This window comes from Dreissena polymorpha, chromosome 4 (genome assembly GCF_020536995.1).
Source record: "Dreissena polymorpha isolate Duluth1 chromosome 4, UMN_Dpol_1.0, whole genome shotgun sequence".
NCBI classification, from domain to species: domain Eukaryota; kingdom Metazoa; phylum Mollusca; class Bivalvia; order Myida; family Dreissenidae; genus Dreissena; species Dreissena polymorpha.
The window spans coordinates 61,073,052-61,088,641 of NC_068358.1; the positions used below are offsets into that span (position 1 = coordinate 61,073,052).

Genomic DNA, 15,590 nt, shown 5'->3' on the forward strand with positions numbered 1-15,590 from the left:
TAAAGCAAAGTTGTATACTGTTTAAGTAAATGTATTCATAGTTCAATGGATACGTGCATAGTTAATAAATGTCATATTCAATCAATATTTCTTTAAATTACCGATATACGATAAATAATATCACTGTAAAAAAAGAACAAATTAAACAATTTTATTTGATGAAATGTTGTGTGGCACGTGAAAGACAAGTTGTCAACACATGTATGGCACATCAAATAATATTACAGTTATTTGTTCAAAATACTGTTAACAAAATTAAGTAAAATCTATTTGTTTACATCATATTATTTTTGTATTCGCATGCAACTTTGATGAATAGTTCTTATATTCATAGCTTGAATGTACAAAGTTTATTTCAAAAGGACTACGTGGTTTGTTTTTGGCATCAATATACAGTTGTTTTGTATAGAAACACAATATTTGATAATATAGACAAACTTTATAAAAGCAATTTCAAGCAAAAGTGTAAGAGTGTGTTATTGTCCGTGTCTATTAATAAATATCCCTATTGGATATATATACGGAGCTGTCAATCATTTTTGTTTTTGTTTTTCCGCGTGCTCTGTTCGGGATTCACTCCATGTTTACCAGTATGTCTCGCTGGCACAGGAGTATGTGCCACCCCAGAGGTTTCATCATTTGTCAATGTGCTGCAATTTATCAAAATAGTATTGTGAAATAATATGAAAAATAAATATAAACCGAAATGGATAGCAATTTAACAAAAACAGGATACAATAAAATATGCTAGGTATACCAGATTTCTATTTCGTATTTTCCATCCTCTCCATAACTATAGTCACCACGAGATCCGCTGTCCCATCGAACCTGAAAAAATGTATGACCAGAACCACTTAATTATTTAGTCAAGGCATTTGTCTTTACATATTCACAGGGGGTGGGAGAGTTGACGCCTGAAATTCAATTACAGACCGTTGGTATATTGCAAATTACCATTGCCACAAAGTTTGCGTCCACATTGCATAAGAAGGTGTGTGTTTTTTGTTTTAAAAACACCTTGTTTGTCCGATATAGAACTTGATTCGAATAGATTTGTACATTTAATACAATGGTTGAAACAAAAATAAAAAGGATCATAAAACACGATCATCAACAAGGCCATACAACGTGAAGTTCAATATCATAATTTAGATTATTAAAATTGGTTTAAAAATAAGCTATTAACCTGAAATCATTCATTTTTTCAAAAGACGTACAGCAATAATTACACAAAATGCATAATTGTACTCAAACGTTAAATGTCATTTCCAATTATGCCTTTTGAACATCTGTAGCTTTCATGGGACATATGCTATAGCTGTTTAAGTAAGCAGGAAATTGATGAAAAACTAGTTTGAGATGGAACGAGTTAAATAAAATACTAATTAAAGATACGCATGATGATTTTACAACACAGAGCACTATCAAAAGACTTATTTCCTAAATCTTTTATTTATGTTATCCTTACTTAAACAGAATTATTATCTATTTATGCAATGAAAACAACACAAGTTTAAATTGCGTTTTACCTTTTCTTTCTAGAAATAAGTATTTGTGCACATTATGTATTTATATTATACAGAATAATTGGTGGTAAAGAGCGAATCTCAAGAGCATTTTGTCTTATTGTGATCTTAAAATGAGCTTTGCATTGCGTTTTGATGAGTTCTGGAATAAGAATATTTAAAGCCTTTTAATTTAGTTTTCATTTTGATTAATATTTCATTATACACTTAATCGCATAAGATACTTATTACAGGTATACAAAGACAGGGTGATACGTTTATTAAAAACTTCATTTGGACGCCATCTACGTTTCTATTGTAATCTTTAGTAGCTAACTGTCTCCATTCTATACTATTGAACCCACATCAACCCCACTTTATGAAAATAAAAAGACACTGCATGGAGCGACATTGCACACACATTGTTGTAAACATTACATGAGTAACCGTACTAGTATGTAAAGTAATTAGGATTAGTTTTACTGTAGAGTCCGTGGCGCTAACATTATAGAAAGTCCGTATTGCACATTGTTTTACGTGTTGTATAAGAAAATTGAAATCAATTTCAACGATGCTAATTACCCTCTGATTGAAATTTTAAAGGTAAATGTTCTTTTTATCATCACATTTTAAAAACGTTCTGTACAACGGAACAAGGGTGTGCCTTGTTTGAATTACCTGTCTAATAATCTCGCTAGGATCTATATATACGCGTCTATACTGTTTAACAAGGGTGCGTTTGGTATTTTTACAACAGTTGCGCATCATATATCAATATTTGCTACATTAGGTATGTATCGAGATAATCATGAATACAAGATTTTATTGCAGATATTTTAACGTTGTTAGTATTCTAATAAATGCTCCGTAAACCAAACCAATTGCTACGCGTATTGGTTGTCCTTATGTAATCGATCCGCCAGTTGTAAATAACCGAAAAAGGGATACGTACGTGAGCTTTAGGTGGTTGGACTCGAATGACGACACCAGTGTTCCACTCGCGAAAACCTTGGTATTGGCAGCCTCGGCCTTGAATAAAAAGTGAACAGTCGTTCAAATTAGTACATGGCACTAATCGACTGACTTTGGTGCATAATATAAATATGTGATACATGATGTTGTCTCATATAATGGATTACAATAAATGCTGTAATGTTCCCACAGTAACTATAAAAGACATATAATGCAAACTCTATATAAATTCATGAGTTTTAGGCCGCCGCCATAAACATGACAAAATAAATTGCCGCAAATAATAATTATATGAAGATAACCTGCCCTGTGCAACAAATATGTCGTTCACTGCAAGGCCATGGTTAGAGAATACACTTCAGGTTTTTGCGAATTACTAATATGTCCGTATGGTCCTTCATAATTTCGCTCACGATGTGATTTAAAAATCAAATTTGCGCACGCACGCGATCGGGACTGTCGCTCGCAGCTCGCTTAAAAGTCAACTTCTCTGTTTACACTTCAAATGTGGTATGTTTCTTATAATACGTTGTACAAAGAGCAGGCGCATTCGTGTAAATCAGAAACATTTTTAGTTCGTATTAAAGTGCCATAACGAGTATGCTCATGATTATTTTAAATATATGGCGTTGATAGGACATTGCATCAAGAATGGCACAAATATTTTCACAAATACAGACACATATACATGTAATATAACATCAATATACTCATTATATTTTTACGTCAATCCTTTCATGCATATATATAAATGTAAAACTTAATATTGATACAATTCAGAAAGTCATCTATATCGTGACGAATATTTATTACATGTTCAAATAGATGCAGAGCTACTTATATCGTTTAGTTTATACCTGGCTTCACTGTGCATCCCACAGCGATTTTCTCTCCTGGTTTCAACGTTCGCTGCTCTCCTGTTACTAGTACGTCATATCCATTTTCTCCGTAGTTTTGAGGAAAGAGATATTTACTATCCACATCCCAGTTAACCCACACACGTGAATCTGTAAGAATTGCTTGTGTGACAAAAATGTGCCATACGTTACCTTATTGCTGAGCGATGATATTTGGATGACTAACAATGTGGCAAAAGAACATTTTAAAGACTTTTTGTTTGACATTGACATTGAACTTATAAAAGAGGAGAAACCAAGGAACATAAATCCTTTGTTAATGTAAAATAAGTTACTGAATGTAGAAAAACACAAATGTAAACAGTGCTTGCCTTCCTCGGAATGCCCGACTACTGTCCCAGGCCCATTCCCGTCCTGATCATTTTTGCACCAATCTGGTCCGCGTCGTACGCGCGAACCAATCTTGGGTAATGTTGTACTCGAACTTTCATGATACAATATTTTTGGATCCCTATGCTCTTGGATCATCTGCGTACGCCAATGGGACTCCATTCGAATATCTTGCATGTCTGCCTAGAAACGAATGTTTTCGCGGGTAGTGTTAAAACAAATATAAAAATACCAATATAGCATTTTATTAACCCATACACGTGATGTTGTCATAAAATAATGCAATATTTGTATCATACTCTCAAAAAATGCTGTACTAATGTTTTCAATACATTTCTTCCTTTTGAAACTCGATGTGCATTATAAAAAAATGAGAATCTTCCTTGGCATCGTCTTAATAGCATCCTTAATATGACCCTTTACAACCGATATTTACAAACTTATATTCTGGTTCGTCTATCGATTATTAAGGATTATTAACTGTCGGAAGGTAAAGGCTAGTAAAACGAACATATCCCGATTTCTCAGTATTCGTCAGGCAGAATACAGAAAAGCCAAAACATAAGTTTCCACAACGTTTTACCAGTGTTATTATTTTTCTTGTTTCCAATTTTCGACAGCCATGCTCAGAATATGTGATTAAACAATATGTAAATCATTTTTAAATCGCATTTTTGAACTAATAAAGGCATTCTTGATTACCCGATCTTCACTCGACATGTATGGGCTTCTTCTGCGGTCAAACAGGAATGCCCCGAAATCAAAAGAAGCGGCAATGGTCTAAATAAATGGAAACATATATTACTATCAAATAAAGTGAAATATTTAAAGCCACACACCTTGAAATGAAATGCATGTTAATCAATACATATAGATGCAATTTGAAAGTGTGAAAATTGTCATTAAATCTATAGCCTAGCTAGCAAGTAATTTAGTTGTTTTTTTATTTTAAAACCGAAAGTAGGATTTCTATACGTATACGTCCATTCAACAAACGCGATTATTTTAAAGTTTAAAGCGCAAAAACGACGGATTTCTACCTTGTAACCACCAGATATATTCTAATTGCCAAAGATAAAATATGTTCCTTATTTATAATTAAATTTACTTTCATTTCAAGGTGTGTGGCTTTAAACATAAAACATGTACATAAATGGCAGTTACTGTTACATATAAAATGAAAGAATATTTCTCTTACAGAAAGGAAGTAACGTTTTGCGAGTCTTTGCCCGTCCGTGTATCTGTACACCTTTTTGTCGATGGACTTTAGCACGTCGACAAAGTCCTAAAATTTAAAGTAACATTACTACTCAAAATAATAACAAATTTCGTACAATATTTCGTAAAATAAACTTAACCAATTAAAAATCAGTGTTACTTATGGCAATCGCCAAAATTTCAACGCCCGATGTGGTCTGGTAAAATATGTTTGTAGATAAAAAAACATGCTCGTTTTTATTATTGTTTTGCACATTTAATTCCATTTTAATTTTCCGCAACGATATCTATTCATACGACACATGACTACTAACATGGTGTTCGTGTATCGTATGCATACATGTAGATAGATTCGCGGGAAATTAAAATGGAATAAATTGTGTCACAAATAAATAAAACTAGCATTTTGTATCTACAAAAATATATGTAATCATACCACATGTAGCGTTGAAATTATGGCTATAGTTGAAATTATGGCTATTGCTATACGGAACACTGCTTGTTTAGGTGTTAACTTTATTTTACTTTACTTTACAACATTTTCGTTGATTTTTGAGCGTTATAGAGACTTTAATGGTGCATTACTAATAACCGACATACATTAACGTCACAAAAAACATAGAGTAGTTTTTATAAGCACATGATTAAAACAAATAAATTATTCTGACAAAGTTTACAGTCCCAGTATCGGTTAATGCCTACTTTGTTAAAGTCTCCTACAGCTACGAAGAACACTGATTTGTTAGTTTTATTCATTTCTCCCAATATGGACACGATGTCAGTCATGCTCTAAAATAAAACAAAACACGATTGCTTTGAAATGGCAATTCGTTTATACAATACGTGCATAGAGCCGATTAAATAAGAGCAAATGTTATGGCGCGGTAGCTTGTTCGAAAGTGTATATGCCAGATTTCACGATTTAATCAGTAAATAAACTAAAGAAAGACCTCGTCGATAGTTTCTTCATTTGGAATGTCGGGCCCCATTATTAAAAGGGTTTCAGTTGGTCGATAGTCGCTAATGACGATAATTTTTGGTACAACTAAAATGCCATTAGTTGTGAAGGACCTGCCTATAAAATGACAATAGAAAGAACAACCTTATTATTTAAAAGAAAATGGAGAGATATACAACGATGGCATGTTACTCTAATATAAGGATAACAGATACAAAATAAATTGCACGAGCTTTTTCAAAAATGAAATCAACATATAATTATTTTATCAATAAATATGAATTAAATGCATGATATGTACGCATGCTTTATAGCTTCAAATAAACATATTGTAATTTTTGGTCAATACAATAAGAGCCGGATAACACAAATACATCTAGTTACTATAATGACAAACCTGCGGCTGACCCAGCCATTGCCATCCAAAATCCGCCATACAATGGACTTGGACCACCCAATCTGACATGATCTTCAAAAAAAGACATATGGGCCATTTTCTGTGAAAAGTGGGTTTAATCAATGTGCGTAAAGTATCGTCCCAGATTAGCCTGTGCAGTCCGCTCAGGCTAATAAGAGACGACACTTTCCGCTTTTATGTCTTTTGCTTACAGAGAGTTTCTTCTTTGCAAAAATCCAGTTACGGCGGAAAGTGTGGTCCCTGATTAGACTCTGCGGACTGCACATGCTAATCTGGGACGACACTTTACGCATATGCATTAAACCCCATTTTTCACAGAGCACGGCTTATATGCATTGAGCAATCCATTGAGATAGAAAATCATAAGTGCAGGCTTAAATGCAAATGATGAGTGCGTTCTCACCTATGTATTTAACAATGGTGTCGTATTCCAATGTTAAATATACTTGCAATCTTGTTTCGTGCCCAAATGTTGCAATTGCAATGTACTCATCTTTGAGGTCACTAGCACCTTCAAAACTTCGAACTTCTTTCAAACCTGTAGAGTTCAGTAAAAATCTATGTTAAATGGTTCTTATGAAATATAGATATCAGCTTGGTAGTAAATTTATGTATTTTTTTACATATGAGTTGTTTGTCACCAAATATTTGAGAATTAAATCGTCCAAAGTGCGTTCAATAATATCGTTGTTTAAGAAACTGTTTAAATGAGCGATATGTGCGTTTCTAATAATGCGTATCCATCATAAATATATACACCATAGACCGCTTGTTAACAATTGTGTAGGTATTAATCAGTTTTCAAATTATTTTTATTTATAAAAAAACGAGAATAGCAGTGATATATTACCCAGTTCTAAATAATAAATGATTATATCTTCAGTAGTCATTGAGAAAACATGTCGTGCTATTTTCATTCTTATTGTCTTTAACAGCAACGAATATAATTAAATAAATGCAAAGCAGTGCCTTTAAGATAATCCATGACGAAAGTCCTGGCCTGTACCCACGCCTCACCCTCCGCCATGCTTTCCGATATGTCTATTAACAACACTGTCACCACACCCTCTATATCACCCGTAAGCAATCTAGCTAAAATAAAAACATGTACGCGACTGTCTTTTACTTATATTATTAACAGTATTTTATTATACAATTCTGTAGCATAAATAGAATACAAACAGAGATAAAGGAACATAATCGAGATAAATGAGCTATGCTTTAAAATATGTTTTCGTTTAATGTCATACAAAAACGTGTAACTGAATTGTGAACGGAGTGGTCATGGTACAAAATACAGTCATTAAAAGAAAAATTTGCTAGTTGCGTGATGTACATTTATAAAACGCTATACAAGGTAATATATATATATATATATATATATATATATATATATATTACCTTGTTTAGCGTTTTTATAGCAAGTCATGAAAAAAGGAATAAGAAGTTCAATTATGGATACACAAGTAAATGGCGGAATAAAGCTCTGCCAAGTTCATGTATCTCGAAATACCATAAGTCCAAAAGGAATGTGAATTGCACACCTTTTGTTTGTAATAATCAAATATTTATTATTTATTATATTATTTATTTTTGAAACTTAATCATGAGTTGTTGCGAATGGGGCAGAACATATATTTGTCATCGAATACGACCTCGATGTCCCATAACTCTGTGAAAGAATTATTGAAATGCTTATTGTTCGCATAACACATCATCATGTTAATGCAAATTTAAAAAAGTTTAATACAAATTATTCTGACAATATTACGTTATAGAAAGCGCAATTAATTTGCAAACTTATTATCTCTGTGAGATAAAACAATACGAAGATGAGCGTGGGGTCCGGGAAGATATATCCCCTTGGTATTTGTAAATATTAAAGTTAAGCCAGAGAAAAAATCGCTGTGAAATTTATAAATAGTTTAAAACTTTTTGCTTCCCGCATAACAATATGCTACTTAGGCGCGATCTATTATATAAGTATCAGTGTAAATTGGCTGCATATATGAGGACATGATTTTGGTACATATTTAATGTATTCTGATTACGTTGGGTTTATGTGTGTGCATGTTTCGTATCACTGAAAATATTACCAATGTCGAGTTCACTTTGTGACATCAATATCCACGCATCTAGCTCCTGGAACACTTTTCGTTGCGGTTGCTTTATCGCTGTCATGCCTGCAGGAAACAAGGTGATTAAAATATTAACATAATCTGTTTTCATGCTTAATCCTAACTTAAAAACTAGCGTCTTCAATGGATACACTATTTGCTGTATGTAATACAATTTGCGGTTATTTCATCAGTGCCATATCTGTTTGAAACAGGATATTGTTCCATATTGGAAAATAGTGTAATGTTTTATGCACTAATTCTACGTTAATCTCGCGTCTTTGTCGTAAACTGTTATAAAACACAAAGTTATGAGTTTAACTTGGTTTGAGACATTAGAAATATATAAAAAAGTCAATAATATTTTAGTATTTACGAAAAAATCCGATTAATGAACAAAGTATGAAATGATTAATAATTAAGTATGACACACTCCTATTGAAATCATACCTATGCCACGTGGGATTGAGCTAGCATGGGTGTGATCGTTACTACAAAAACAAAGCAATATTTTAATGAGTCAATATACAATACATGAATATATGAATAATTTTATTAATAACCGATTTATTAAAACTTCGTGTGGTTAAAAAGATGGAAAATAACCTCGATTCATTTGATTGCATGCTCGTTTGCACGGGGGTTAGAGTTGATGTATTCTTTTCGGCTCCTGATGTTGCAGAGTTTTCAGTGCATCTGTCGTGCTGTCCCGATTTCCCTAAAAAAGTCGATGTATGTGCTTCTTGACGAGTCTCAACCTCAGATCGTTTTCGTTCTATTTTTGAGGTATCTTCTTTGTTATCGTGGTCCGTCTGCAACGCAATTATTATGTTCTGTAGTTCGGACATTTTCGTCTGCATCTCTATAAGTCTCTTCTCAAATGACAGAATGCCATCTGTCGTAGCTTTCAGGTCGTCAAGGCGTGACGAAACAGCATCCAAATCTAATATAAGTAATCGACTAGTGCCTTTACTAATGTAATGAGTAGCTTTTTATATCTAGTTAACGCAGAATAGATATTATACATTGCATAGCACACTTATAATGCATCTTGATGTGTTTAAATCATAAATATATTAGTATCATAAGTTTACTTACGTGTAGGGCCTAGCAAATCATATTTTTCATACTTTTTTATTCTTGAACTGAAAGAACTAGCATTTTATTGTGTAAATAAGTCGTTCTTTCGTTAATAAGGATTTGAATCAGGTACCTGTCCGTAAACTTTTCGTTTGGCTGCAACTGAAATATTAAAACTGTATTAATAACAGCAATTTGTATGCGTCGCAGTGAGTTTAACTATTAGTATGATTTATAAATAATATATATATTTATTATCATACACATGTATTGCAGTTAAATGTGTCTGTTATCTGTACATGTATTTCTGTTTATATTGTTCTGTTGATCGACACACTAGCTATAGGTGATTGTCAGATGTAATGGAAGACATTTTAATCAGCGGCAAACCGCTACTTACTGTTAAAATAATTTGTAAAAGATATGCTCTATAAATTCTGAACGTGTAATACGAGACCGCCAAAGAATGCTACAAGCTTATTATGATTCATTCTTTACACCGACAATGTATTATTGGCTTTAAATCGTGAGTAGTATTCAATAAGAAATCAGTTGCTCGAAACAAGACAAAACTTCGGATTTTGTTAAATAAACGGAAAAATATTAAATGATGAAAATGCGATACTAATTAAAACACAGTTTCATTTACCAAGGACAATCTGATCCACACTGTAAAACCCTGTTTATGTTTGCCTCGAGTCGCCGTATGCCCAACTTTATCTCTTCGATCTCAGTATTTAAGTCAACCTACAAGACACGTTACTCATCAATGTATTATATATGTGATTATATTCATCCTGAGCATACATGTTGTAAACAGCTAAACCTATGTTGTTTAATGTGGCTACTACCAGTTAAATAAAATAAACTGGTTTTATTTCAGGTATCAGACGTAATATGGTACATTGTTAATATAGTACAGGTACGGTAAAACCTACTTTCTATTCTAATGCATGACAAGTTTTCGCTGAAATCTGCTTTTGCATGATAAAACAATTCATGTACATACATAAAAACGTACACGTAAAATTGCGGTTAAGCATGAATAGTTGTTAATGCGGTAAAACGTAAACAAATGAATACCTGTTCGTCCATTGTGTTTATCTATATCCGACTTCGTCTGTACCTAACCATTTCGCAATCGATAACACCACGTGACTTAACGAGATCTAAATAAACGTTACCGTATTTATAAATACAGTCTAACCTGCCAATAAAGACCACTCAAGCGAATGGTCGTTATGGTCTGTGTTCATAGGTGGTCTTCATTCGCAAGATCGATTGAAACTTTGCAAAATATTCAAAGGTACCTTGTCTATGAATGTTCCCTATAGTTAAATGTGTTTGAATGCAAATGCATGCATACTGTTATTAATTTGAAAACAGTTTGATTGTTATATTTATTACTTCAAGATCGTTATGCTTTATAGTATGTATTGAAACAATCATATAAATGTAAAAATAAGTATTGACATGTATGTACATGTAATTATACAAAGAACACAGCACAACAGACCCCCCCCCCAACACACACAATCAAATCACTTTCTTAAAAAACACTTATTTTACTCTACTTGACGTGAGATTCAATCTTTACTTTGTGAAAAACAATCATGGTGGACTGGGGCGTTATACAACAGCAACAGCACGTTTGGCTTCTGCTCCTCCATCTGGCGATCGAGGTCTATGAGCCAATCCTCCATCAAGAGGTGAACATCCAAGCCTTACGATTTGCCTCGTAACGGACCGGTAGCTTCCGTGTGTTCATGGAACCAAAACAGCGCTGCTTCCGGGACTTGCCAATAACGAGCGGCTTCAGCTTCTCGCATAAAAAGACAAACATATTTATTAAGATGATGATGTTTTTCCATTCCCATTGCATCGTATTTATTGATACAAAAAACGTGTTCCCAATTATCTGTCCATAATGTTTCATTACCAGTAATGGAGGCACAAAATGCAACATTGATGCGCTCCTTGACACCGGCGCACGACTGGCCCTTGGTAAAGTAGATTGACCTGGAAGAACAGACCGCTATCGTCAATAATAAAAATGTTCTTTAGCTTGTAGACGCACAAACAGCAGGAAGCAACTGCTTCCACTCACTTACAGTGGCACTCTCTACTTTACCTCGCTCACCACTCTGAGTTTTAAACACAATGCTATTTCGCTCACAAATAAATAGAGCCAGCAAGCCATAGCTTGCCATACAGTCTAAATGACCCAACTCACTCGCAACTTCAAGGTTTTCTCTTGAATCATAGATCCAGACACAGCCAATAGCATCGTACTAGCTTTCATAAACCACGTATGCACTAACTCTATCACTGACGCGTCAACAGACTAAAGCTAATTGATTTTACTTTCAGAGTTAACGTTCACATAAAACTCGTCCAACCTCTCACGTTTATGCCTCAGAAGCCCTGGATATAAGTTTTGCCTTCACCAAGACAACTAGCCACTCTTCACTGTCGCTTGTACTTCCTCGTTTGCAACATATATTTCTTCTAGATTTAATGGTGGCCGCCCGGAAATTCGCGGATGATTTTAAGATCAATTTATTAGATGCCATTTTAACAGACGATGTTCATTAAATGAAACACGTTTTCTTTTGCTATAGTTTACAATCTTGAAACAATAAAAAGAAGACAGACACTACCATATTTCTGGCATTAAAAGCCGGAGTAAATACTTCAAACTTTAGGAAATACTATGAATGTGCTTTCTCATCTCGAATCAATTCCACATATAACTTAGAGCAAAAAAATCCCACAAATAATAACATGGATATTTTTATTCCATAACAAATATGAGTTTCGTATATTAATTGCTAACTCCCAGCGTCTATATCAGCGATGGTCCTAGCTTTCTTGTTTATGGCGTCAATAACAAGCCCGAAGTAAAAACTAAGTTGGTAAACATAAGTTTTATACCATAACGCTAGTCTAAATTTCTTGTTATATTTGGTTATCTGTCAAAACACGATGTGATAACATAAAACAATTTTGAAGATAGAAATTGAATCATTTAATGAGCAATGCTCTACAGATTATATATAGCAATAGCTTCGTTCGAAATTCTTCACAATTTTTAAGTCAAGTGAATTGGTAAGGTAGGAGTGCTGGAACACACTCCGGTCCTACACACAATGCAGCCCCTGGTGCACACTCCGGTCCCACACACAATGCAGCCCCTGATGCACACTCCGGTCCCACACACAATGCAGCCCCTTGTGCACACTTCGATCCCACACACAATGCAGCCCCTGGTGCACACTCCGGTCCCACACACAATGCAGCCCCTGGTGCACACTCCGGTCCCACACACAATGCAGCCCCTGCTGCACACTCCGGTCCCACACACAATGCAGCCCCTGGTGCACACTCCGGTCCCACACACAATGCAGCCCCTGGTGCACACTCCGGTCCCACACACAATGCAGCCCCTGGTGCACACTCCGGTCCCACACACAATGCAGCCCTTGGTGCACACTCCGGTCCCACACACAATGCAGTCCCTGGTGCACACTCCGGTCCCACACACAATGCAGCCCCTGGTGCACACTCCGGTCCCACACACAATGCAGTCCCTGGTGCACACTCCGGTCCCACACACAATGCAGCCCCTGATGCACACTCCGGTCCCACACACAATGCAGCCCCTGGTGCCCCACACACAATGCAGCCCCTGGTGCACACTCCGGTCCCACACACAATGCAGCCCCTGGTGCACACTCCGGTACCACACACAATGCAGCCCCTGATGCACACTCCGGTCCCACACACAATGCAGCCCCTGGTGCACACTCCGGTCCCACACACAATGCAGCCCCTGGTGCACACTCCGGTCCCACACACAATGCAGCCCCTGGTGCACACTTCGGTCCCACACACAATGCAGCCCCTGGTGCACACTCCGGTCCCACACACAATGCAGCCCCTGGTGCGAAAAAGCATCATAAACTTCGACGCACATACCTGATTTATCAGTTCGAACACAGGCAGGACGGTATCTCATTGTACAGAGATCTGTAACTATTTCAGAGTGATTCATCTCCGTCGTTAACACCGACATTACGCTGGAGTTCAAAGTACCTTTAAGTACAGCAAAGGCTTACGGGGTCGTTAGTATTCTTTGACATCACTCACATTATATCAAATTAGGATGCATATATACTTGATACTCACACTAAGATGATTTGTTTCTAATCTTAATAAACTTAGGCAACACATTTTTCCCTTGTATAAACTTTTGAAAAACATGATTATGAAGCAACAACAACAAATCGTTCAAGAAACACTTATTTTCATATGTGGGAACATTGATTTTCTCTCATATCAAATTTCGATTTGGATCACAAAATTGAACATCACAGAAATAATGTGTGATTGCGGATTTAGGTGTATCGAAACATCGTTTTAGCGTTCTTTTGAATAAGCACACACTTTGTCAAAACATATATCCTGTATAATTATTGTAAATCAACTTTAATCTTTAAATTTGTATTACTTAAAGGGACTTGTTCACAGATTGTCGCATTTTATAAATATTCAATTTAAATGTTTAAAAAAATAAGGTTTGCAAGTGTCTTAACTAATTATAATAACAAGATAAAAAGCTGACGGGGATTCGAACTCGGGTCCTTTAAAACACAACTCACTTCCGCTGCGCAACGAAAGTCCCTGGCGAAAGGAAAAACGTTACAAACGCTGTTATTTTAGCGATTTCGAATGATAAGTATCTGTAAATGGGCCAATATTTTAAACATTTTCTTTGCAAATAGCGTTATATCGCTTCTTTAAGCATAATGCATACATTCTTTTATGAATATATGACAATTATGTTGAAAATTGTCATTTTGCTAAACTGTGAACAACTACCTTTAAAAATGTTAGCTTATATCTGTTTGAACGTGCAACAGGTTGCAATCATATCCGCACGTAGTCCATACATAATCTTTAGCCTTCGTTTGAAAAATTAACATTATGCAAGTGTTGCGATTGGATGTTTAGCAAAATATTAAATGCGCCTTCCGATTTTTATTATAATCTCAATATATTGTTTTATGATGATTCAATAACGATTCGCTTAATTCTTAGGAAAAAATATGTTTTGTCCCATAACTTCAATTATGAGGCTGTATCGATAGTTTTTCCAGTGACAAGACACGTACTTTCCGTTACAATCACGCGATAAACATGATGTGTGTGGTCTTTAATAATAGGGATTATGGTCGATTATTATTGTGCAGTTCAGGGGACACAAATTGTTTAAATACTTTTCTTGCGTCTGTCATTCGTAATACTTTATTTATGTTATTCCGGTATGTTATATCCATCCCGTTTTCTATTTGAATATCAGAAAAAGAATACATCTATTTTGGCAACCGGTTTGACAGTGGAAAAAAACGTGAAACAAAACTGCCGCGTACGTCCTTAAATAATTGGGTTTCAAACGTTTTGATTCGTTTTAGCAACTTCTAACTAAATTTCTAAATCTACATTAAAACGTTATAACATTGCAATAACCGTTGGAAAAGAGACCGAGAAAGTGGCCATGACTATTACATATACGCAAAAAAGAATTTAAAAAAATGGACCGTGCTCTGTGAGAACGAGATTTAATGCATGTGCGTAAAGTGTATTCCCAGATTAGCCTGTGCAGTCCGCACAGGCTTATTAGGGACGGCACTTTCCGCTTGTATGATATTATTGTTTCAAGAAAGTCTCTTCTTAGCAAAAATCAAATTTAGACGGAAAGTGTCGTCTCTGATTAGCCTGTGCGGACTTCACAGGCTAATCTGGGACGAAACTTTACGAACATGCATTAAACCCCCGTTTCACATATCACGCCCCATATATATTCATACGAATAAATACGTTATTTAGTTAAAATAATTTAAAGAACGGTCGTCACCAGACGCTTGGACAGGTTTCCACATTATTCCTCTAATAAGTTTATACCATCGTCAGGTCATTAACACACATATATACATGTGTATATAATTACCATAGAATTCACACATGGATTGTTTCGATTGAACAAACAAACAAAGTAATTGGTTTATTTCCATA

The 15,590-nt window shown here is 35.1% G+C and overlaps 1 protein-coding gene across 2 annotated transcripts; it reads right to left on the reverse strand.

Moving 5' to 3' along the window:
• Positions 1–135: 135 nt before the first annotated feature.
• LOC127877916 (uncharacterized) lies at positions 136–10,683 on the reverse strand. 2 transcript variants are annotated; one of them, XM_052424236.1, is made up of 18 exons: positions 10,599–10,683; positions 10,165–10,262; positions 9,649–9,677; positions 9,042–9,378; positions 8,886–8,926; positions 8,415–8,501; positions 7,295–7,410; positions 6,722–6,863; positions 6,298–6,369; positions 5,893–6,017; positions 5,645–5,731; positions 4,923–5,009; positions 4,427–4,504; positions 3,706–3,907; positions 3,335–3,484; positions 2,458–2,534; positions 758–828; positions 136–650 (listed from the first exon to the last, which is right to left on the reverse strand). In XM_052424236.1, exons 1-18 carry the CDS (start codon positions 10,608–10,610, stop codon positions 530–532), a joined length of 1,932 nt encoding a protein of 643 aa, XP_052280196.1. In that variant the 5' UTR covers positions 10,611–10,683; the 3' UTR covers positions 136–529. The 2 variants fall into 2 exon arrangements, with proteins under 2 accessions (XP_052280196.1, XP_052280197.1); XM_052424237.1 differs by lacking the exon at positions 10,599–10,683 and having other exon boundaries at positions 9,042–9,247.
• Between the last annotated feature and the right edge of the window lie 4,907 nt (positions 10,684–15,590).

Coding starts and splice junctions, on each gene's coding strand:
- LOC127877916 (XM_052424236.1), bottom strand. Junction 6,370..6,721: donor CACCATTGTTAAATACATAG/GTGAGAACGCAC, acceptor CTTTTTTTGAAG/ATCATGTCAGATTGGGTGGT. Junction 3,485..3,705: donor AGTCGGGCATTCCGAGGAAG/GCAAGCACTGTT, acceptor CAATTCTTACAG/ATTCACGTGTGTGGGTTAAC.